Source organism: Olea europaea, chromosome 11, assembly GCF_002742605.1.
Source record: "Olea europaea var. sylvestris chromosome 11, O_europaea_v1, whole genome shotgun sequence".
In the NCBI taxonomy this organism is placed as follows: Eukaryota; Viridiplantae; Streptophyta; class Magnoliopsida; order Lamiales; family Oleaceae; genus Olea; species Olea europaea.
In genome coordinates, this window is record NC_036247.1 from 5,900,689 (window position 1) to 5,916,668 (window position 15,980).

Consider the following 15,980-nt stretch of genomic DNA (forward strand, 5'->3'; position numbering starts at 1 on the left):
AGATTAAAGAGGATTCAACGGGAGTTTTTATGGGGAGGAGAGGAAACTTCACTTGGTTAATTGGAGTGCATTTGTTCTCCCCTAACGACGAAAGGTCTCGAACTGACGAGACTCGTACTGCTTAATAAAGCTTTGCTGGGTAAGTGGTTATGGCGATTTGGCGTGGAGAGGGAGAGCCTTTGAAGAGGAATTATAGAGGCGAAATATGGTGTTATGGAGGGGAATGGTGTTCAGTCGTAGATCGTGATTTTTATGGGGTGAGCTTATGGAGGTACATCCGACGAGGGTGGAGACTTTCGAAATAGATTGACGTATGTGGTGGGGAATGGCAATATTATCAGATTTTGGAAAGATTGCTGGTGTGGATATCGAACATTAAGAGTGGAATTTCCTTCTCAATATCGTGTTGCTTTGAGTCCATCTGCTATGATGAATGAAGTCTTACATATACATAATGGAAATCTGAGTTGGAACATTGTTTTTGGGAGGAGTTTACAGGATTGAGAGTTGGATGATTATGCGCTGCTGTTGACCTTATTGTATGAAGTGCACATCAAGGTAGGAGAGACTGATTGTAGAAGGTGGAGGTTAACACGAGATGGTACCTTCTCAGTTGGCACTTATTTTAGATCCTTATTGGAGTCTGTGGAGAGCTCATTCCCTTGGAAGATGGTATGGAAATGTAAACTACCTCCTCTGGTGGCATTTCTACTATGGACGGTTGTGAGAGACAAGTGTTAACAGTGGATAACCTCCAAATAAGGATTTTTATGTTACGGAATTGTGCTATATGTGTGGGAAGAATGGGGAGACGATCAACCACTTGCTTCTTCATTGTAAAGGTGCTCGTTCCCTGTGGGACGATATTCTGGCTTCTTAAACACATGAATTGGGCATTTCCGTGACGTATGGAGGATGTACTGAAAGCATGGAGGAGAAAATTTTGTAATAAGGATAGCACACTTGTTTGGAATCTTACTCCAGGATGCATCGTCTCGTATGTGTGGAGGGATAGAAATAGCCGCTGTTTTGGTAATCATACACAGACAACTGAACAAATTAAAAAATTGTTTTATATGACATTATATACTTAGTTTAATGTTGTGACTTCTACTCGTATAGACGGGTTGCCTAATTTTAAGTTGTTTCTTTCTTGTATTAATTGATAATACACTGTCTGTATATTATACGTGATTAATAAAATATTTGTTTACCTGTAAAAAAAAAAAAATATTTATTATGATACTTGTTTGTTGAACATCTTCTGCGATATTAAATTGATAATTTAAGTAGATATGTCGAAGCATATGCATATTACGAATAAGGCTTCACGTTCATTTCTTTCTAATTGTGGTTTGCTTATGATTTTTTTTTCTTATTTTATAAATTTATAGCTCCTTTGAGTTTGGAACTTGCAGGATCTCACTGTCATATTATCAACACTTCTTCCAGTTATTTACATCCCTAATGAAAGCAAAGAGCATTCACATTTCTCAGTGGGACTGAAGGTGGTGTTTGTTTATGCATTTAAACTGTCATTTCATTCATTTCTTAAGTGTATGCTGAGCACATTATTCTTTCTTCTGAGGCCATGATATAAAATATTTATTTTGATTTCTGAAGCTTTAGAATTTTTCTCCCCATTAGGTTGCTTTTCACTCTGGAAAATGTTTTTATTTCTGCTTACTATTTCTGTCTTTTTTTCCCCTTCCAGTTGACGAATGACAGTATAAACTTCTTTATGGCTTTCCTTTTGACAAATTTTATTGTCCTAAAGTAATATAGACGGAGTCATCCATAATCTCGTGAGTGATAAGGAATCTCTTCATCATATGTGCATGTTCTTATTTTCATCACCTTATCCTGTTCCTCACCTTTTCTGGTTCCTTCCTTGAGTAATAGGAGCTTTTAGGGGAAATCTCTGTTTTCTGTATTTTCTGAAGTTAGTTTATATTTTTGCCTCAAAATAATACTGCTTTTGTTTCAATTATTAATCTATTGCTCAGTTTGTTGTCTTCTCTTAGCCCTTGTTTGAGCCCCATTTTTTTCCAACAAAATGCATTCTTCAACAGTGATTTGACCCTGCTTTAACCACACATTTTTCAATAAAATAATATTACACGCAAATTCAAGGCTTTTTATTTTTATTTTTTAACTACGCATTTCCCATCAATACATTATTCAAAAATGCATTTTTGACAAGAATGGGGGTCAAACAAGGTCTAATTTATTTATTCATTTTTATGTTCTGCACATGGTGGTTCTTCTGTATCTGCACATTCTTTCATTTTATCAATCAATTACGAATTTATGTACTTGTTGTGAATTACAGACCTATAACGAAGTTCAGCATTGTTTTCTGACAGTGGGTTTAGTGTACCCTGAGGATTTATTTGCGTTCCTTCTCAATGTAAGTAGTGCTGCTGGCAAGTTTAGTTGGTGCAAGTTCTAATGTCACTAGCCTTAATTACCTATTCAAAAACATAAGTTATGCACTGCACTCCTGCCCTCTTGCAGAGGAAGAGAATTATAACTGAATGAGTGTCAATATCTTAGCTAATTTGTGTGAGAACAATAACTTTTGAATCGTTTGTAATTTGTCCGTTGCTCCTGATAGAAATGCAGGTTGAAAGAAGACCCACTCACTTTTGGTGCACTGTCTGTCTTAAAACATCTTTTGCCGAGGTTCCTTTTCATTCCTAAGTTTTGAATCTTAATCTCATTCTTTCACTGCCTGCCTAACGCATCCATCCATTCTGAAGATTGTCTGAAGCTTGGCACAGTAAAAGGCCCATGTTAATTGAAGCTGTGAAGATGTTATTAGATGAACGCAATTTGGCGGTTCGCAAGGCACTTGCAGAGGTAGCTTGATATGAGAAAAAAACACACTCTTTGCCTTTTCTTTTCAGAATTAATAAAAAATTCTTTTGATTTTTTATGGTCCGTCATCGTGGTTGTAGTTAATCGTCGTTATGGCTTCCCACTGTTACTTGGTTGGTCCACCAGGAGAATTATTTGTGGAATATTTAGTACGTCACTGTGCACTGTCGGATCTGAAGAGGGATGTTGTTGAAGGTTCCAAGGACTATTTTGGGTCAACCAGCTCTTACCATCCTTATTCTTACAAGAAAGTGGAGGTTTGTTCTGTGCTCAAAATGCATAAGATATTCTGTCTGACTGCAGTCTGCATATATGCCTTACTTTATGTGGTTAATCAACTTCATTTTTGATAAACAGACCCAAAAGTGCTACATGTATTATCATTTTTCTCTCCCTTGCCTTCTGTTGGAAAAAGAAACTGAAAAAGAGAAAATAAAAAAGATTCAAATTCACCTTTTCATTTAGAATGGCAAAGTACTGTGTTAATTTCAGTATAACTAAAATTTTACTATGCTTCTAAAGTGCAATCTCCATCAATCTAAATAGAATGCCAAGGTACTGTGTTAATTTCAGTATAACTTTACCGTAGGACATCAGTGTTATCCCTTGCATATAATGATTGTGTGAATTATGTTCCTTGTAAAATAATTTCTTTCCATATCTCATTTGCAGACAAAGATTGGAACAATATGTCCATCAGATTTACAAGTAATTTGTGAAAAGGGTCTTCTTTTAATAACTGTTACCATTCCTGAAAGGGAGGTATGGTTCACTGTTAATTGTATGGGTTAATTTCCAGTTAACTATTCTGTGTCTGTCTTTTTCGTAAAAGTCCCCCCGCTAGCCAACTATTTTTAACAGGTTTGCAGATGCATCTCTGAATTGTGCAGACATAGATCTTTGCAGATTAATACACTGCTTTCAGACTGTAAAGCTCGTGCTGATATTCCAAAACCAGAGGTTTGGTTTCCCATCTTTTGGGTACCCATGTGAAGCATCTTGTCTTCTTTGCGATAAAAATGTGAAACAGCCTTTTGTGGTTATGGACTTCAGGAACTTTTTGCCCGTCTTGTGGTGCTTCTACACAATCCTCTGGCGAGGGAGCAGTTGGCTACTCAGATTCTAGCTGTAATTCTTTTTTATCTTTGCTTTGTTGCACAAAAATTACATTTTTACTAACTAGTAAATTTAATTGTATAATATTACTCAATTCATCATCTTTGTTTGGGAATCAAATGTTTGATAATTAGTCTTAAGTTCAAGGAGTAATTGCAGACAAGCAAGCTGAGGTCTGTAGTATAAGCGTTGAAAGAGCTTTGGACACTTCACTTTAGATTGAAGGATCTGTTTCCATCATGATATCTAGGGTATAGTACATAAGTCAACTGTAGAGGAATGGTTTACACGTACATTATCCAACTGTAGAGGAATCGTTAACACATTAGTGATAACACATGATTAGCATTTCGCTTGATAAATATTTTTTTTAAGAGTATAAACAATTTTCATTTTTGAGTAGATTTGCTTAACAAACCAAAATTTTTAAGTTCGCATTGTCCTGTATATGCAAGAGAGTGGTGAGGAGCTTATGAGGATTTGATCCATAATTTTTTCCTATATTAGTTGGATGTCAAAGCAAATCGAATGCTTTCTAACTACGTTGAATCCGTCTACCTTAAGTACTCAGTTTTTTAAGCTCTAGATATGAACTTGAACATTTGGTTGGATAAATGATGGATAAAGTTAAAGTAACTTTTTGATGCTCATTCGCTGTGTCTATGATGGTATATTAAAGAAAGTATAGGAGAAATAAAATTAAACAAGATTATACAGCTCATAAATGAGGAAAGGTGTAAAATACATGTTTCTTAGCAAGGACTCAAAGATTTCTGAATGGGAAAAGATTGAACGAAGGGGACAATCAATTGGAAAAAAGAGTCTGCAGATCTAGATTCTGGAAGAACAAAAGTCAGGTGAAGAGAGGATGGAGAAGAAGAGTACATTATTAACTTGTCTTATGAGGAGTATTTTGAATTTGCATCACTAACTACAACATTTGGTTTGCCAATAAGTAGGCTTCAGAAAATCAGCCTACAGATACAGTAGGTTGCTGTATTGTATTTCCTCACATCTTGTAATTTCTCACTAGAAGTTCAAAATCTGGTTTTATTGATTATGAACTGTTTAGAATCTAAAATTGAGTCTAATTATTATAAATGCTGCTAGATTGTTCGCTTGTAGGTTCATGTGGTGGTATCAATGGCATGAAAAAGAAGAGTGAATCACACTTAAAATACTATACTTGGGAATACTTCTCACTTTTGAGTCTGTACTTGGATGGTGAGATGAAAATTCTAAACATAAATATATAAATGCAAATTTCAATTAAATAGTGGGCAACCTTGCAAAATGAAGAAATTAGGATTGTTAGGAGTTATTCATGCAATGATGAGAATGAACAGAAGGCTTGAACAAAGTTTATCATGGCCAACCTTCACTCTTTGGTGCTTTTTCTTAATTTCCAAGATACTTTGGTCGAGGACTCCAAAATGCCTAATTGATAGGTCCTTTTCTGAGGGGCCAGGTATGGGAGATAAGGTGCCTACATGGAATCCAACTGTTATACCATTTGCTGATTATCTTAGCAATGTAACTGAACTGAACCATGTCTGGCTTCTAACCAAATTTTGGTTTTCCAAAGCTACATAGATATATGGGTTGCACCGGCATTCATAGTAGTGAGGGAAGTATTGTTTGTGAAAGAAGAAAGTTATTGAATTGGTGAGAGTCTATCTTCATTTGGGTTCAGGATTGAATGAGCTACCCAGAGATTTACTTCCTACTATTATTTACATTGTGGCCTACTCAATTGGTTGCCTGAAAGTATATGATTCTATATGGGCCAATTAGCTTATGAAAAATTGTAGCTTTACATACTGCGTGACAGACTATATACAGGTTTCCCTTCCTACTGCGTTTTTAGTTTGCTTTTAAACTAATGTAGTATACCTGGAATGTATTTCTGACGCTCAGATTTCTATTTGTGACCTTTAAGTCTACAACCTACCGAGCATCAGTATTTACATAAAACAATAGTTCATTTCTAATGGCAATTTCTTCTGTAAGCTGAGCTGCAGATCAATTATTAATAAGACTTCTAAATTATTTTTCTGATTTGAAAGACAAATGATCGTTTTCACTTTCTTTTTTGCAGGTCTTGTTTTATTTATCACCTCTCTTTCACAAGAATATTACCTTATTTTGGCAAGATGAGGTAAGCTCATTAAACTCTGAGGTGATGTTTTAGTGTTTACTTTTAATAGTTGATTATGCTTGTGTTAATAATTTTTCTTTCCCTATATCAAAGTGTAGAAGATCATAACACTAAATAGATTAGCATCTTTGAAGTCATGAATTTACTTCAAGATTAGGTTTGTCTTTCTTGATAAAGTAAGATTGGAGATATAGAATTAGGAAAGGGAGGGGAAGGGACATATGGCAGAACCCTGAACCCATAGCACCACAGATGAACTTCAAGTACCAACTGCAAAATGCCTAGATTATGAAAGAGTTGGACTCTTCAAGTACTAGTGGAACTCCTTTTGCCTTTTAATGTGAAACACCTCTTTTGATATTTTTCTATGACTAATTAGTCCAGTGGTAAAAATTGGGGAAACAGCTAAAGTTCTGGCCATTCAATCACTTCAGAAGTTATTAGGATTGGCATTTTGCTCATGTTCTGATGTTATATAATGGCCAAACCTCTTAAAACTTTTACACGGATGATTTTGCTATATGTTCTTTTAGTTAAGGCTTTATTATTTCTTGGTCTAACTGATTTTCTTGTTCTGCAAGCTCTAGATTCCAAAAATGAAAGCATATGTGAGTGATCCGGAAGATCTTAAGCAAGATCCATCTTATCAGGAGACCTGGGATGATATGATTATTAATGTAAGCTCTACCATTTCTTGATTAAGCCACTAGTAAAATATCTTCCTTATAGATGCAGAGCTTGGGCAAATAAATTACCTTGTCAGAACTGGATTATGCATAGTACACCTTAAATCTCATATCTTCTAAGCATCAAGCTCGATTTTGTCAATAATTAAGCGCTTCAGAAAATTTCTGGAGTGATCAAGTTTGTCAATTAGCACTATTCATAGGCTTTCATTCTGTTGAAGTCACAAAACAAGGAAGGATTTTTACTTTAGATGCTTCGATGATCTCAGGTTTAATGATGGAAAGGGACTCCAAGTTTCCCTCTCAACATTTGCCACTCATATATTTTTATTTGTGGGTGACAGTTTCTGGCAGAATCTTTGGATGTGATTCAAGATGATGATTGGGTGTTCTCTCTGGGAAATTCTTTTGCTGAACAATATGAACTCTATGCATCTGACGATGAGCACTCTGCATTGCTTCACCGGTAATTGTATCTTTCTTTATACCTTGTGTTCAAAATTGGGACCCAAAGTCTCAGTATATTTCTAATTTGTAACTCTCTGTTTTGAGGATGAGCAATGCTGTTAGTGGCATTAACATTGCTTCTTTTTTGTTTTTCTTAGTTTTACAACATTTTTGAATTTCTTAATCATGTAAATAAACGATTTTTGTGATGCTAGGATGTGAACTGGAATCTATGCTATATGATTTATTGCCTTAGGATCAAAGTCCAATGGCCCCTTGTAGATTTATATTTAATTTGTATATTCTGTGGACTAAATCTTTTATTATTTCTTTACCACGATTTTTTTCGCTCCAAAATGTTAGATTCTCTTTCTAGGTGCAATCCAAAAAGGTGATTATGTGCTGTTAAATTGAGCAGCTGGTGGACTGCTAATCTTGTTAAATAAAACAATGTTAACCCTCATATGTAAAAAATCCTCATATTTCCTGCTCAGAAATGTAGGGCTACACGAACTGTGCATTAGTCTGTTTGGATTTTTACCAGTGGCGAGCTTTGCTACGGAAAGAGATAATAAAACACAATTAAGCTACTGACACATAAAAATTCTCTTTCTTGCTAATTGGTTCCAACCCTTTTGCTGGTATTCATTTTTGTTTATTAATTTTTGAAGCTTTAGAATTGTGATGGAAATCTTTTAACTAAAAGTTGCTTGTTTTCATCATACTTCTGGAGTCTGCATTTATTTTTACAACAGATGTGCCTATTGCAAATTACAATACCTTTTTCTTGTCCCCATCTGAAATTTTTTTATGCCACACCTTTCCGTGTTAAGACATTTTTTTTACTTAGATTTCTAGTCTGTTTTCTCTCTCTTGTTGTTTACTTTATGTGTAACTTGTTTGTTTTTGACAGAAAGAAATTGTCCCAAAGTAAATATTCCACTTTTCTATTTATCGTACTTTCATAACTAAAAAGATATGATCGCTCATACCATTTGATAGGCATCATACCTTGGATAGATAAGGCATCATGATACCCATGATTTGGGAGGCAGAAAGATCTACTTTTTACTGCTTATGATATGGGGATTGTTAGCACCAGGCACAACATCTTACAAAGGATACGATTATAATAAATGCAAAAAATACAGTATGTTGCAACTCCTACTAAAATAATCATGCCAAGTCAAACCAACACATCAAATAGGAAGGGGGGAGAATATCATAGGTCACATAGAATCAACTTTTGTTGTATTGAAGCTAAACCTTGTACCAGTAATGTTATTTTAAGATTACAATCCTTTTATGATTTTAGAGTCTTGAATTTGAAGTTAGTCCTACGTTGTTTGAGGCTCATAAATATTCTATTGCTTCTTTATCTGACTAAAGTACACAATCTAGTGCTTTATATTATTCCTGTGTATGTTTTTCATGTATCAGTATCATGTGTCTGGTGCCGTGATAATACATGAAATGCGATGGCAAGCCAAGTACTTTTATTCACTAATCCTTCTGTACATGCTATATCATCAGTACCAGTTCCCAATATCTTGCTTTTTTGTTCACACTTGTGCAGTAATAAATTGTTAGATGGTTTGGTGCTTAAATAATCAATTACTACTCTTTTTGGAGCAGGTGTCTTGGTATTTTGCTACAGAAAGTGCATGACAGAAGTTATGTTCGTGCTAAGATTGACTTAATGTACAGGAAAGCTGACATTGACTTTCCAGTTAATAGGCTTGGTTTGGCAAAAGCAATGGGATTGGTAACTACTTCAACTTAGATTGTCAAACTTTTTAACTTAATTACTCCCAAGTGGAGGGAACAAGACTTGCGATTTTTTAAGCTGACTCTTCTAGAGTTAAATGGTACTTATAAGTTGCTTCTCTACCGACTTCCAGGTTGCTGCATCCCACTTGGACACTGTCTTGGATAAGCTAAAACATATTCTTGATAATGTTGGTCATAGTATCTTCCAAAGGTACATTCAAGGCTTACAGGCTAGTTTTTTATTTCGTCTTTCGCATCCTATTATCGAATTCTAGGTGATTTAAATTGCCCCTGCTATACTTTCTGCATACATGTAAGTGATAAATCCATTGTCGATGTTAAATTTCTGCCATTACATCTTTTTATTGCTGGAGACAAGATTACAGGTAAGCGATGAATATATTATTCAGAGATTATGGTTGGATCCTTGCCATTGAGGTTGTACGAGTCCACTTTTGATGCATTAGAAAAATTTAGGTTGCAACATGTTAGAAGAGATGGATCTGTAGTTTAAGGCTTTAAGCACTCTATATTTAGTTTTTAGTTCTATTTGAGATATATAACACTCTTGGTAGTATAAAATGAATCATCGCACTTCAGGTTTCTTTTTTCTCTATTTATTTATTTATTATTATTATTATTTTTTTGCGCGATATGAAATGTTTTATGTTGTACTGAGTTCATAATCACCAGCTTATTTAACCGAAAAATCTCGGTATCACATACATTTAAATACATGGGTCATGCTTTCTCTGTATTTTATTTTAAATAATGTGAACTCTTTCTATTGCAGAATACTGTCTTTTTTCTCGGATAGAACCAAAATGGAAGAATCGGACGATATCCATGCTGCTTTAGCTCTTATGTATGGTTATGCTGCAAAATATGCTCCATCAACAGTTATTGAAGCGCGAATAGATGCACTCGTGGTATAGCTTCATGCTCTTTGAGTCTCTTGTGGATTTATTGTACTTGTCCACATTCCATATATGATATGAACTGTTTCATCAATCTCCATTTTCTTTCACTTTCCCCTGTGAAGTAGTCTAACATTTACTTATGCTTCCAAATATTACACATTTGTCAAACTCATAAAGGAATTTTTTTATTTTTATTATTATTTTTTTTTCACTTTCCTGAGAGTGGATGCACCTTCTTCTGGCAGTTGAATGTACCTTGAAAGTATACCATTTGTGAACTTTAAGAGTGTACTTCAACCTGATGAATGTTGATTCTATTGATATGCTTTCATTTTGACTGGGTACTACCCCTCTTATTTGCAGGGCACTAATATGCTTTCTCGTCTTCTTCATGTACGCCACCCTACAGCGAAGCGGGCAGTTATCACTGCCATCGATTTATTAGGTTTGTCTAGTCCTTCAAATATCATTTGGCACTGTTTCTCCTTGTTATTGGTAGCTGCTGCACTACAATGAATTCTGTTTTATATAATTTAGAATATTGGTTCAACGTCTATGCTGAACATGCCATGTGGACTATGTATCATGAGACTTTTGGTAAAAAGGAGTTTATGGGTATAAAACATTTCATAATTCTACTTAAAATCTATTGGTCTTCCCAAAATGTTGGTTGTCTTTTTTGGAGTTTCTTCATAGGATGAATTTCTATGTACACCTTTAGAAACAATAAGAAAGAAAAGAAAAAGGGCAAAAAGCGCATAGCCCTATTTCAGATGCCGACCGTTCTGTGTTGATTGTTAGGAGAATAGCTTCTATACTCTTCGAAAAATAAGAAAACAAAAAACACGCAGCAAGAGAATCATAGTCCAATTGTAGACAGGCATTCTCACTTCTGTATGTATACCACTTATTATGGGTAAAATTTAGCTGCCACAATAGCATAAACAATGGTGCATGTCCTCCCAAATACAGACCGTATAATAGTGACTCTCCATAGCTGTCCTTACTTTCAGCTAATCATGTAGGGTCTGGAAGTGATAAATTATTACCATTTCAGGTCAGTCTGTCATTGGTGCTGCAGAAAGTGGTATATCGTTCCCATTGAAAAGGAGAGATCAATTACTGGACTACATATTGACATTAATGGGTCGAGATGATGAAGATGCATTTTCTGAATCTAATCTTGAGCTCCTGCACACTCAGGTTTATGGTTCCCTTGAATTGTGAATTATTAGTTTCTGCTGCATCTTCTATGTTGAACACTAAAATAAATTAATGTCCCTTCCCTAACAACTTAAGCTTCTGTGGTGGTAAAATATGGTAGCAAAGCATGCTAAAGACCTGGGTTCAAGTGTAGCCATCACCCATTTATAAATATAGTGCATGTGTGAGGCCTTTGATAAAAAATGGATCCACCCAGCATGTGAGTGGGCATCGAAGAGTAATATTAAAAAATAAATGTGTTTCCTCTTTAAACTGCGCAAACTTTAGATAAAGTATTTTCCCTTCAGTTTTTCTAATTTTGGATGTTCACGTGCAGTCTATTGCTTTAAGAGCTTGCACTACTTTAGTTTCTGTGGAGCCAAAACTGACAAATGAAACAAGAAATCTGGTTCTGAAGGTGCAACTTAGTGCCATTATTCATTACTGCAAACATTATATGCTTAATTTTTCACATATTTTTCATTTTGACAGGCCACATTAGGTTTCTTTGGTCTACCAAATGATCCTCCTGAGGTTGTCAATCGACTTATTGACAATCTAATTGCTCTGTTATGTGCAATTCTGGTTATGAGGTACTTTTCTTTTTTGCAAAGATATCTCGCATAACTTTCTGGTAGATGGTGTCCTGTCTAAATTTACCACACAACATTCATTTATGCCTGATTACATTGCTGTTCTTTTTCAAAAAAGTTAACTTTTATGCTTAATTTACCAATTTGTCGGCAGATGGCTAGAATCATGAATAGAGTTTCATACATTTCACCTGCAAGCAAGGAATGGTCAAAAGATAGCGTCTGGCAATATCTGAAATCTGCGAAATGTCCTTAAAGTAACCTGCACTAATCCCCAAAAAATGGCTACTTTAAACCAACTTTTATCCAGTTAGCAACAGAAAGAAATACCAATGGTTATCAGATTATTTTGGGAGATGATAATTAGATTGACCAGCAACATACTCTATTCTGTGCGCAACACATTTTGCATATGCATAAGTTGTAAGACAAGTTGCATTTTATAGGCAGCATACAAATTTTTGAAGACAACATTTTGAAGTTAATGGAATTGAATTTATAGCTCGAAGATATTTCTTGATTATGGATGTAAGCATGTTCTAGGACATCAATATGACTCTTTTGACTAGTTATTTTAATCAGTGGAGAGGATGGACGAAGTCGCACAGAACAGTTACTAAATATCTTGAGACAGATCGATTTATATGTTTCCTCATCAGTTGAATATCAGAGGAAAAGAGGTTGTCTTGCAGCTCATGAGATGCTTCTCAAGTTTCGTAGAATTTGTGTCAGTGGATTCTGTGCACTTGGTTGCCAGGGAAGTTGCACACACAGCAAGCAATTTCACGGTGCTCTGAATCGCAATATTTCAAATTTACCAAGTCAGTCTCTCTAGCTCTGTCTAAGATAGCCTTTCTGCCTTTGATTTCTTTCTTAACCTCATGCCTTGCCTGTTTGTCAGCTGCATTTCTATCACCAAGTCGCGATGCTTTGTGTTTAGGTGAGAGGATTATGGTATACCTTCCACGCTGTGCTGACACAAATCCAGAAGTTAGAAAAGTCTCTGCTCAGGTCTGTACTTGGATGAATGACTAGCATTGTCCACTAGGTTTATGGGTTAAAACAAAAGATTTACAAATATATTTTTCTGGGATATTTTTTTTTATTGATCTCTAACTTGTCAAATGGTTTAGCATATAGATGATATACTATTTGATTATCATCTCCATCATCATGATTTCTTGATTGATGTGTTTTTTCTCAAGATCTTTTCTTCCTCTTATTACCCTCAACCAAAAACTAAAGAATAAAAAAATCTCTGACAAAATGCTCTTTTTTCCTTGCATATCCTTATTTATTTCCCTCTCATGTCTCTCTTTCTTAATCTTGCTTTTCTGACCTTGCAGATTCTTGATCTTTTTTTCAGCATATCTCTATCACTACCAAGGCCTGTAAACACTATTGTTGGACTTGATATAGAATTGTGTTATAGTGCTTTGTCCTCCCTTGAGGATGTCATTGCTATCTTAAAAAGTGTAAGCCTATTCATAATTCTCTCGTTTATAATTTTTTGTTTATAATTTTAGCTTGAAGTAAGGGAGAAGGAAAGCATAGGTTGTTTTTGTAGTCATACATTTCTTTTCCTATTATTTGAATATTTTATTTTGCATCCCACTTGTTATTGTGTTTGTAGGATGCCTCAATTGATCCGTCAGAAGTATTCAACAGGGTTGTTTCATCTGTTTGTACATTATTTACTAAGGATGAGGTATGGATCTATCTGTACCTATGAAAAGTTTCCATGGACAGGGATAGTTGAAAACTTTAGACAAGACCTCATGCTGTTGCCAATCAATTGTACAGCTTGTTGCTGCTCTACATGTTTGCTCAGGAGCTATATGCGACAGAATCAAACAATCTGCAGAAGGAGCAATTCAGGCTGTGATTGAGTTTGTTACGGATAGGGGGAAGGAGCTGAACGAGTCTGATATTTCAAGGTGGTGTCCAAGAATTATTTGATATTTGTAAAGTTGGGAGGATTGGTTTGTTTCTCGTTTATTTTCCTCCAGGAGATAATAAATTTGAATTTGTTTTAAATATGGTGCATATGTATATGCCAACAGGACGACACAATCTTTGCTTTCTGCTGCAGTTCATGTGACTGAGAAGTACTTGCGTCAGGAAACTCTTAGTGCTGTATCCTTTCCATCTGTATTAATTATCCAGTGAAGCCAGTTATTAGTACTACCACGTGCCCTTTTTATTGTTGATCTTAGCTCAATAACAATGATTCAAAGCATTCAGTTTCATTGCTGTCAGTGGTTTCTTTAATTCCAGAAGATCTGCTCTCTGGCTGAGAACACCAGCTCAATAATTGTTTTCAATGAAGTATTAGCTGCTGCTGGAAGAGATATAGCCACCAAAGATGTATCCAGACTACGTGGTGGCTGGCCAATACAGGAAGCCTTCTATGTGAGTCTCATTTCTTGGTCATTTAGTGTCTTTAAGTGGGTTCTTACATCTTTGCTTGACATTTTTTTAATTACTGTTTGGCGTGTTTGCAAGGTGCAAGATAGTGGGTCCTCCCTCACTATTACTTTGCACAGTAGATTCCCCCTTCAACAGTTTTTATTGCTTTTATCAGAAAAAAAATGTCTAATACTGGAATTACCCTTCAAAAAGTACATTGATTATATCTTAAACCCCATTGTCAAATGCTCCCCCAAAGGTCTCTAAATTTTACATAAAGAACTAACCTTTCTCTTCCACTGTTGCTTACAAGAGACATCGTGATTAGCTGATACTTTGACAACTAACTTCAAATACATATTTTTGTGACAAATCAGTAATCATCTGTCTGACCATGAATGATTGGTCTAATAACTTTCTTAGCCCCTATTTGGGTTTCATTATTCCACATTTTAATGAGGGGAATAGTAATTTTTTGAAAAATGTGTGGTTGAAAAAGAAGCAAAAGTTTTTAGATTTACGTGTAATATTATTTTATTGAAGAATTTGTGATTGATAAGAAGAAGGAGAAAAATGAAATTTAATTTAATGGGGGCCAGACGGGCTTAGTTCAGTAAAAAAAATTTCTGCAGAACCACCTGCAAGAATTAGGGGAGGCTGGTATTGCCATCAATCAACTGCCCCGTGCGCAATGTTTCTCTGCCCCTGCCCAATGTTGCACATTATATACCATATCATTTTTTTTTCTATTTATTTCAGTTTTTATTGTTTTGGTCCTGAGACGCTGATGATATATTTATATATTTTTTTTCATTTTCCTTTTCTTTTGGGGATAAATAGGCATTCTCCCAGCATGCAGTTCTTTCATATTCATTCCTGGAGCATGTAACTTCTGTTCTGAATCGGACACCTACCCTTAGACGTGAATCTGGAAAAGGAGAAAATAACAGCAATTATGTTGAAAGTCACGTAAAAGATGATGTTTGCCAGGCAGCTGTTATAGCTCTCACTGCATTCTTCAGGTCTCTTTTTAATGACATTATATAGTTTGTCATGTTTATTCTACAGCAATCAACATTTTTATCCTTGTTAATTGCAGAGGTGGTGGTAAAGTTGGAAAAAAAGCAGTAGAACAAAGTTATGCTTCTGTCCTCGCAACACTTGTGCTTCACTTGGGAAGTAGTCATGGTTTAGCTAATTCTGGCCAACAGGAACCTCTGCGGTATCTTACCAATTCACAAACATTGACACATGCCAGGCAATTGAAAATACTTTTTCAGTGTTTGTGCTATATTCTTTACATTCTCTACACTTGATTTCAGTGTGCTACTGGTTGCATTTACCGCCTTTTGCGAATGTGTGGGTGATTTAGAGATGGGAAAGGTACATAAGCCTAATAGTACTTTTGCAGCAGTGAATTGTTTGGTTTTTGAATTTTACATTGTACATATTGTATTGCAGATTCTGGCTAGAGATGGAGAAAATAATGATGACGAGAAGTGGATTGGTGTGATTGGGGACCTGGCGGGCTGCATTTCCATTAAACGACCAAAAGAGGTACCTATTCTAGTCAAACTTAGGTTATCTGCGTTGTTAAACTATATTGGTAATATGCCAAAGCCCACTCTTGCGAAGTCACCAATGCTATGAAAACTGAGTAATTTATTAATCTAACACTTTGAGCTCATTTATAACCCCGGGGTACGTTCAGGAATGAAGCTGTGTAGGTGCTTTAAAGTAATGGGGAATACTTTGGCACTGCGCGCTCGCGCGCGCGCGCGGGGGGGGGGGGGGTCCT

At 35.6% G+C, this 15,980-nt stretch overlaps 2 protein-coding genes across 2 annotated transcripts in view; both read left to right on the plus strand.

Annotated features, from left to right (window-relative positions):
• The window catches only part of LOC111403125 (protein SHOOT GRAVITROPISM 6), a 54,911-nt gene that overhangs the window by 13,015 nt on the left and 25,916 nt on the right, over positions 1-15,980 (plus strand). The window contains exons 12-30 of the mRNA XM_023031517.1: positions 1,419-1,508; positions 2,333-2,410; positions 2,618-2,685; positions 2,763-2,862; positions 2,961-3,137; positions 3,553-3,642; positions 3,742-3,840; positions 3,934-4,008; positions 6,095-6,154; positions 6,742-6,831; positions 7,185-7,306; positions 8,923-9,052; positions 9,189-9,268; positions 9,851-9,986; positions 10,341-10,422; positions 11,035-11,180; positions 11,518-11,598; positions 11,673-11,773; positions 12,356-12,492. Of these exons, the coding sequence (XP_022887285.1) occupies positions 1,419-1,508; positions 2,333-2,410; positions 2,618-2,685; positions 2,763-2,862; positions 2,961-3,137; positions 3,553-3,642; positions 3,742-3,840; positions 3,934-4,008; positions 6,095-6,154; positions 6,742-6,831; positions 7,185-7,306; positions 8,923-9,052; positions 9,189-9,268; positions 9,851-9,986; positions 10,341-10,422; positions 11,035-11,180; positions 11,518-11,598; positions 11,673-11,773; positions 12,356-12,492 (1,942 nt within the window). The remainder of the gene's footprint in view (positions 1-1,418; positions 1,509-2,332; positions 2,411-2,617; positions 2,686-2,762; positions 2,863-2,960; positions 3,138-3,552; positions 3,643-3,741; positions 3,841-3,933; positions 4,009-6,094; positions 6,155-6,741; positions 6,832-7,184; positions 7,307-8,922; positions 9,053-9,188; positions 9,269-9,850; positions 9,987-10,340; positions 10,423-11,034; positions 11,181-11,517; positions 11,599-11,672; positions 11,774-12,355; positions 12,493-15,980) is intronic.
• On the plus strand, positions 12,384-15,930 carry LOC111403126 (protein SHOOT GRAVITROPISM 6-like). Its single transcript, XM_023031518.1, has 11 exons — positions 12,384-12,594; positions 12,675-12,784; positions 13,120-13,248; positions 13,407-13,481; positions 13,577-13,710; positions 13,837-13,909; positions 14,054-14,185; positions 15,023-15,204; positions 15,282-15,404; positions 15,505-15,565; positions 15,644-15,930. Exons 1-11 carry the CDS (start codon positions 12,474-12,476, stop codon positions 15,830-15,832), a joined length of 1,329 nt encoding a protein of 442 aa, XP_022887286.1. The 5' UTR covers positions 12,384-12,473; the 3' UTR covers positions 15,833-15,930.

Coding starts and splice junctions, on each gene's coding strand:
- LOC111403126 (XM_023031518.1), top strand. CDS start 12,474: ATGCTTCTCAAGTTTCGTAGAATTTGTGTCAGTGGATTCTGTGCACTT. Junction 13,711..13,836: donor AACGAGTCTGATATTTCAAG/GTGGTGTCCAAG, acceptor ATATGCCAACAG/GACGACACAATCTTTGCTTT. Junction 13,910..14,053: donor GTCAGGAAACTCTTAGTGCT/GTATCCTTTCCA, acceptor TAATTCCAGAAG/ATCTGCTCTCTGGCTGAGAA.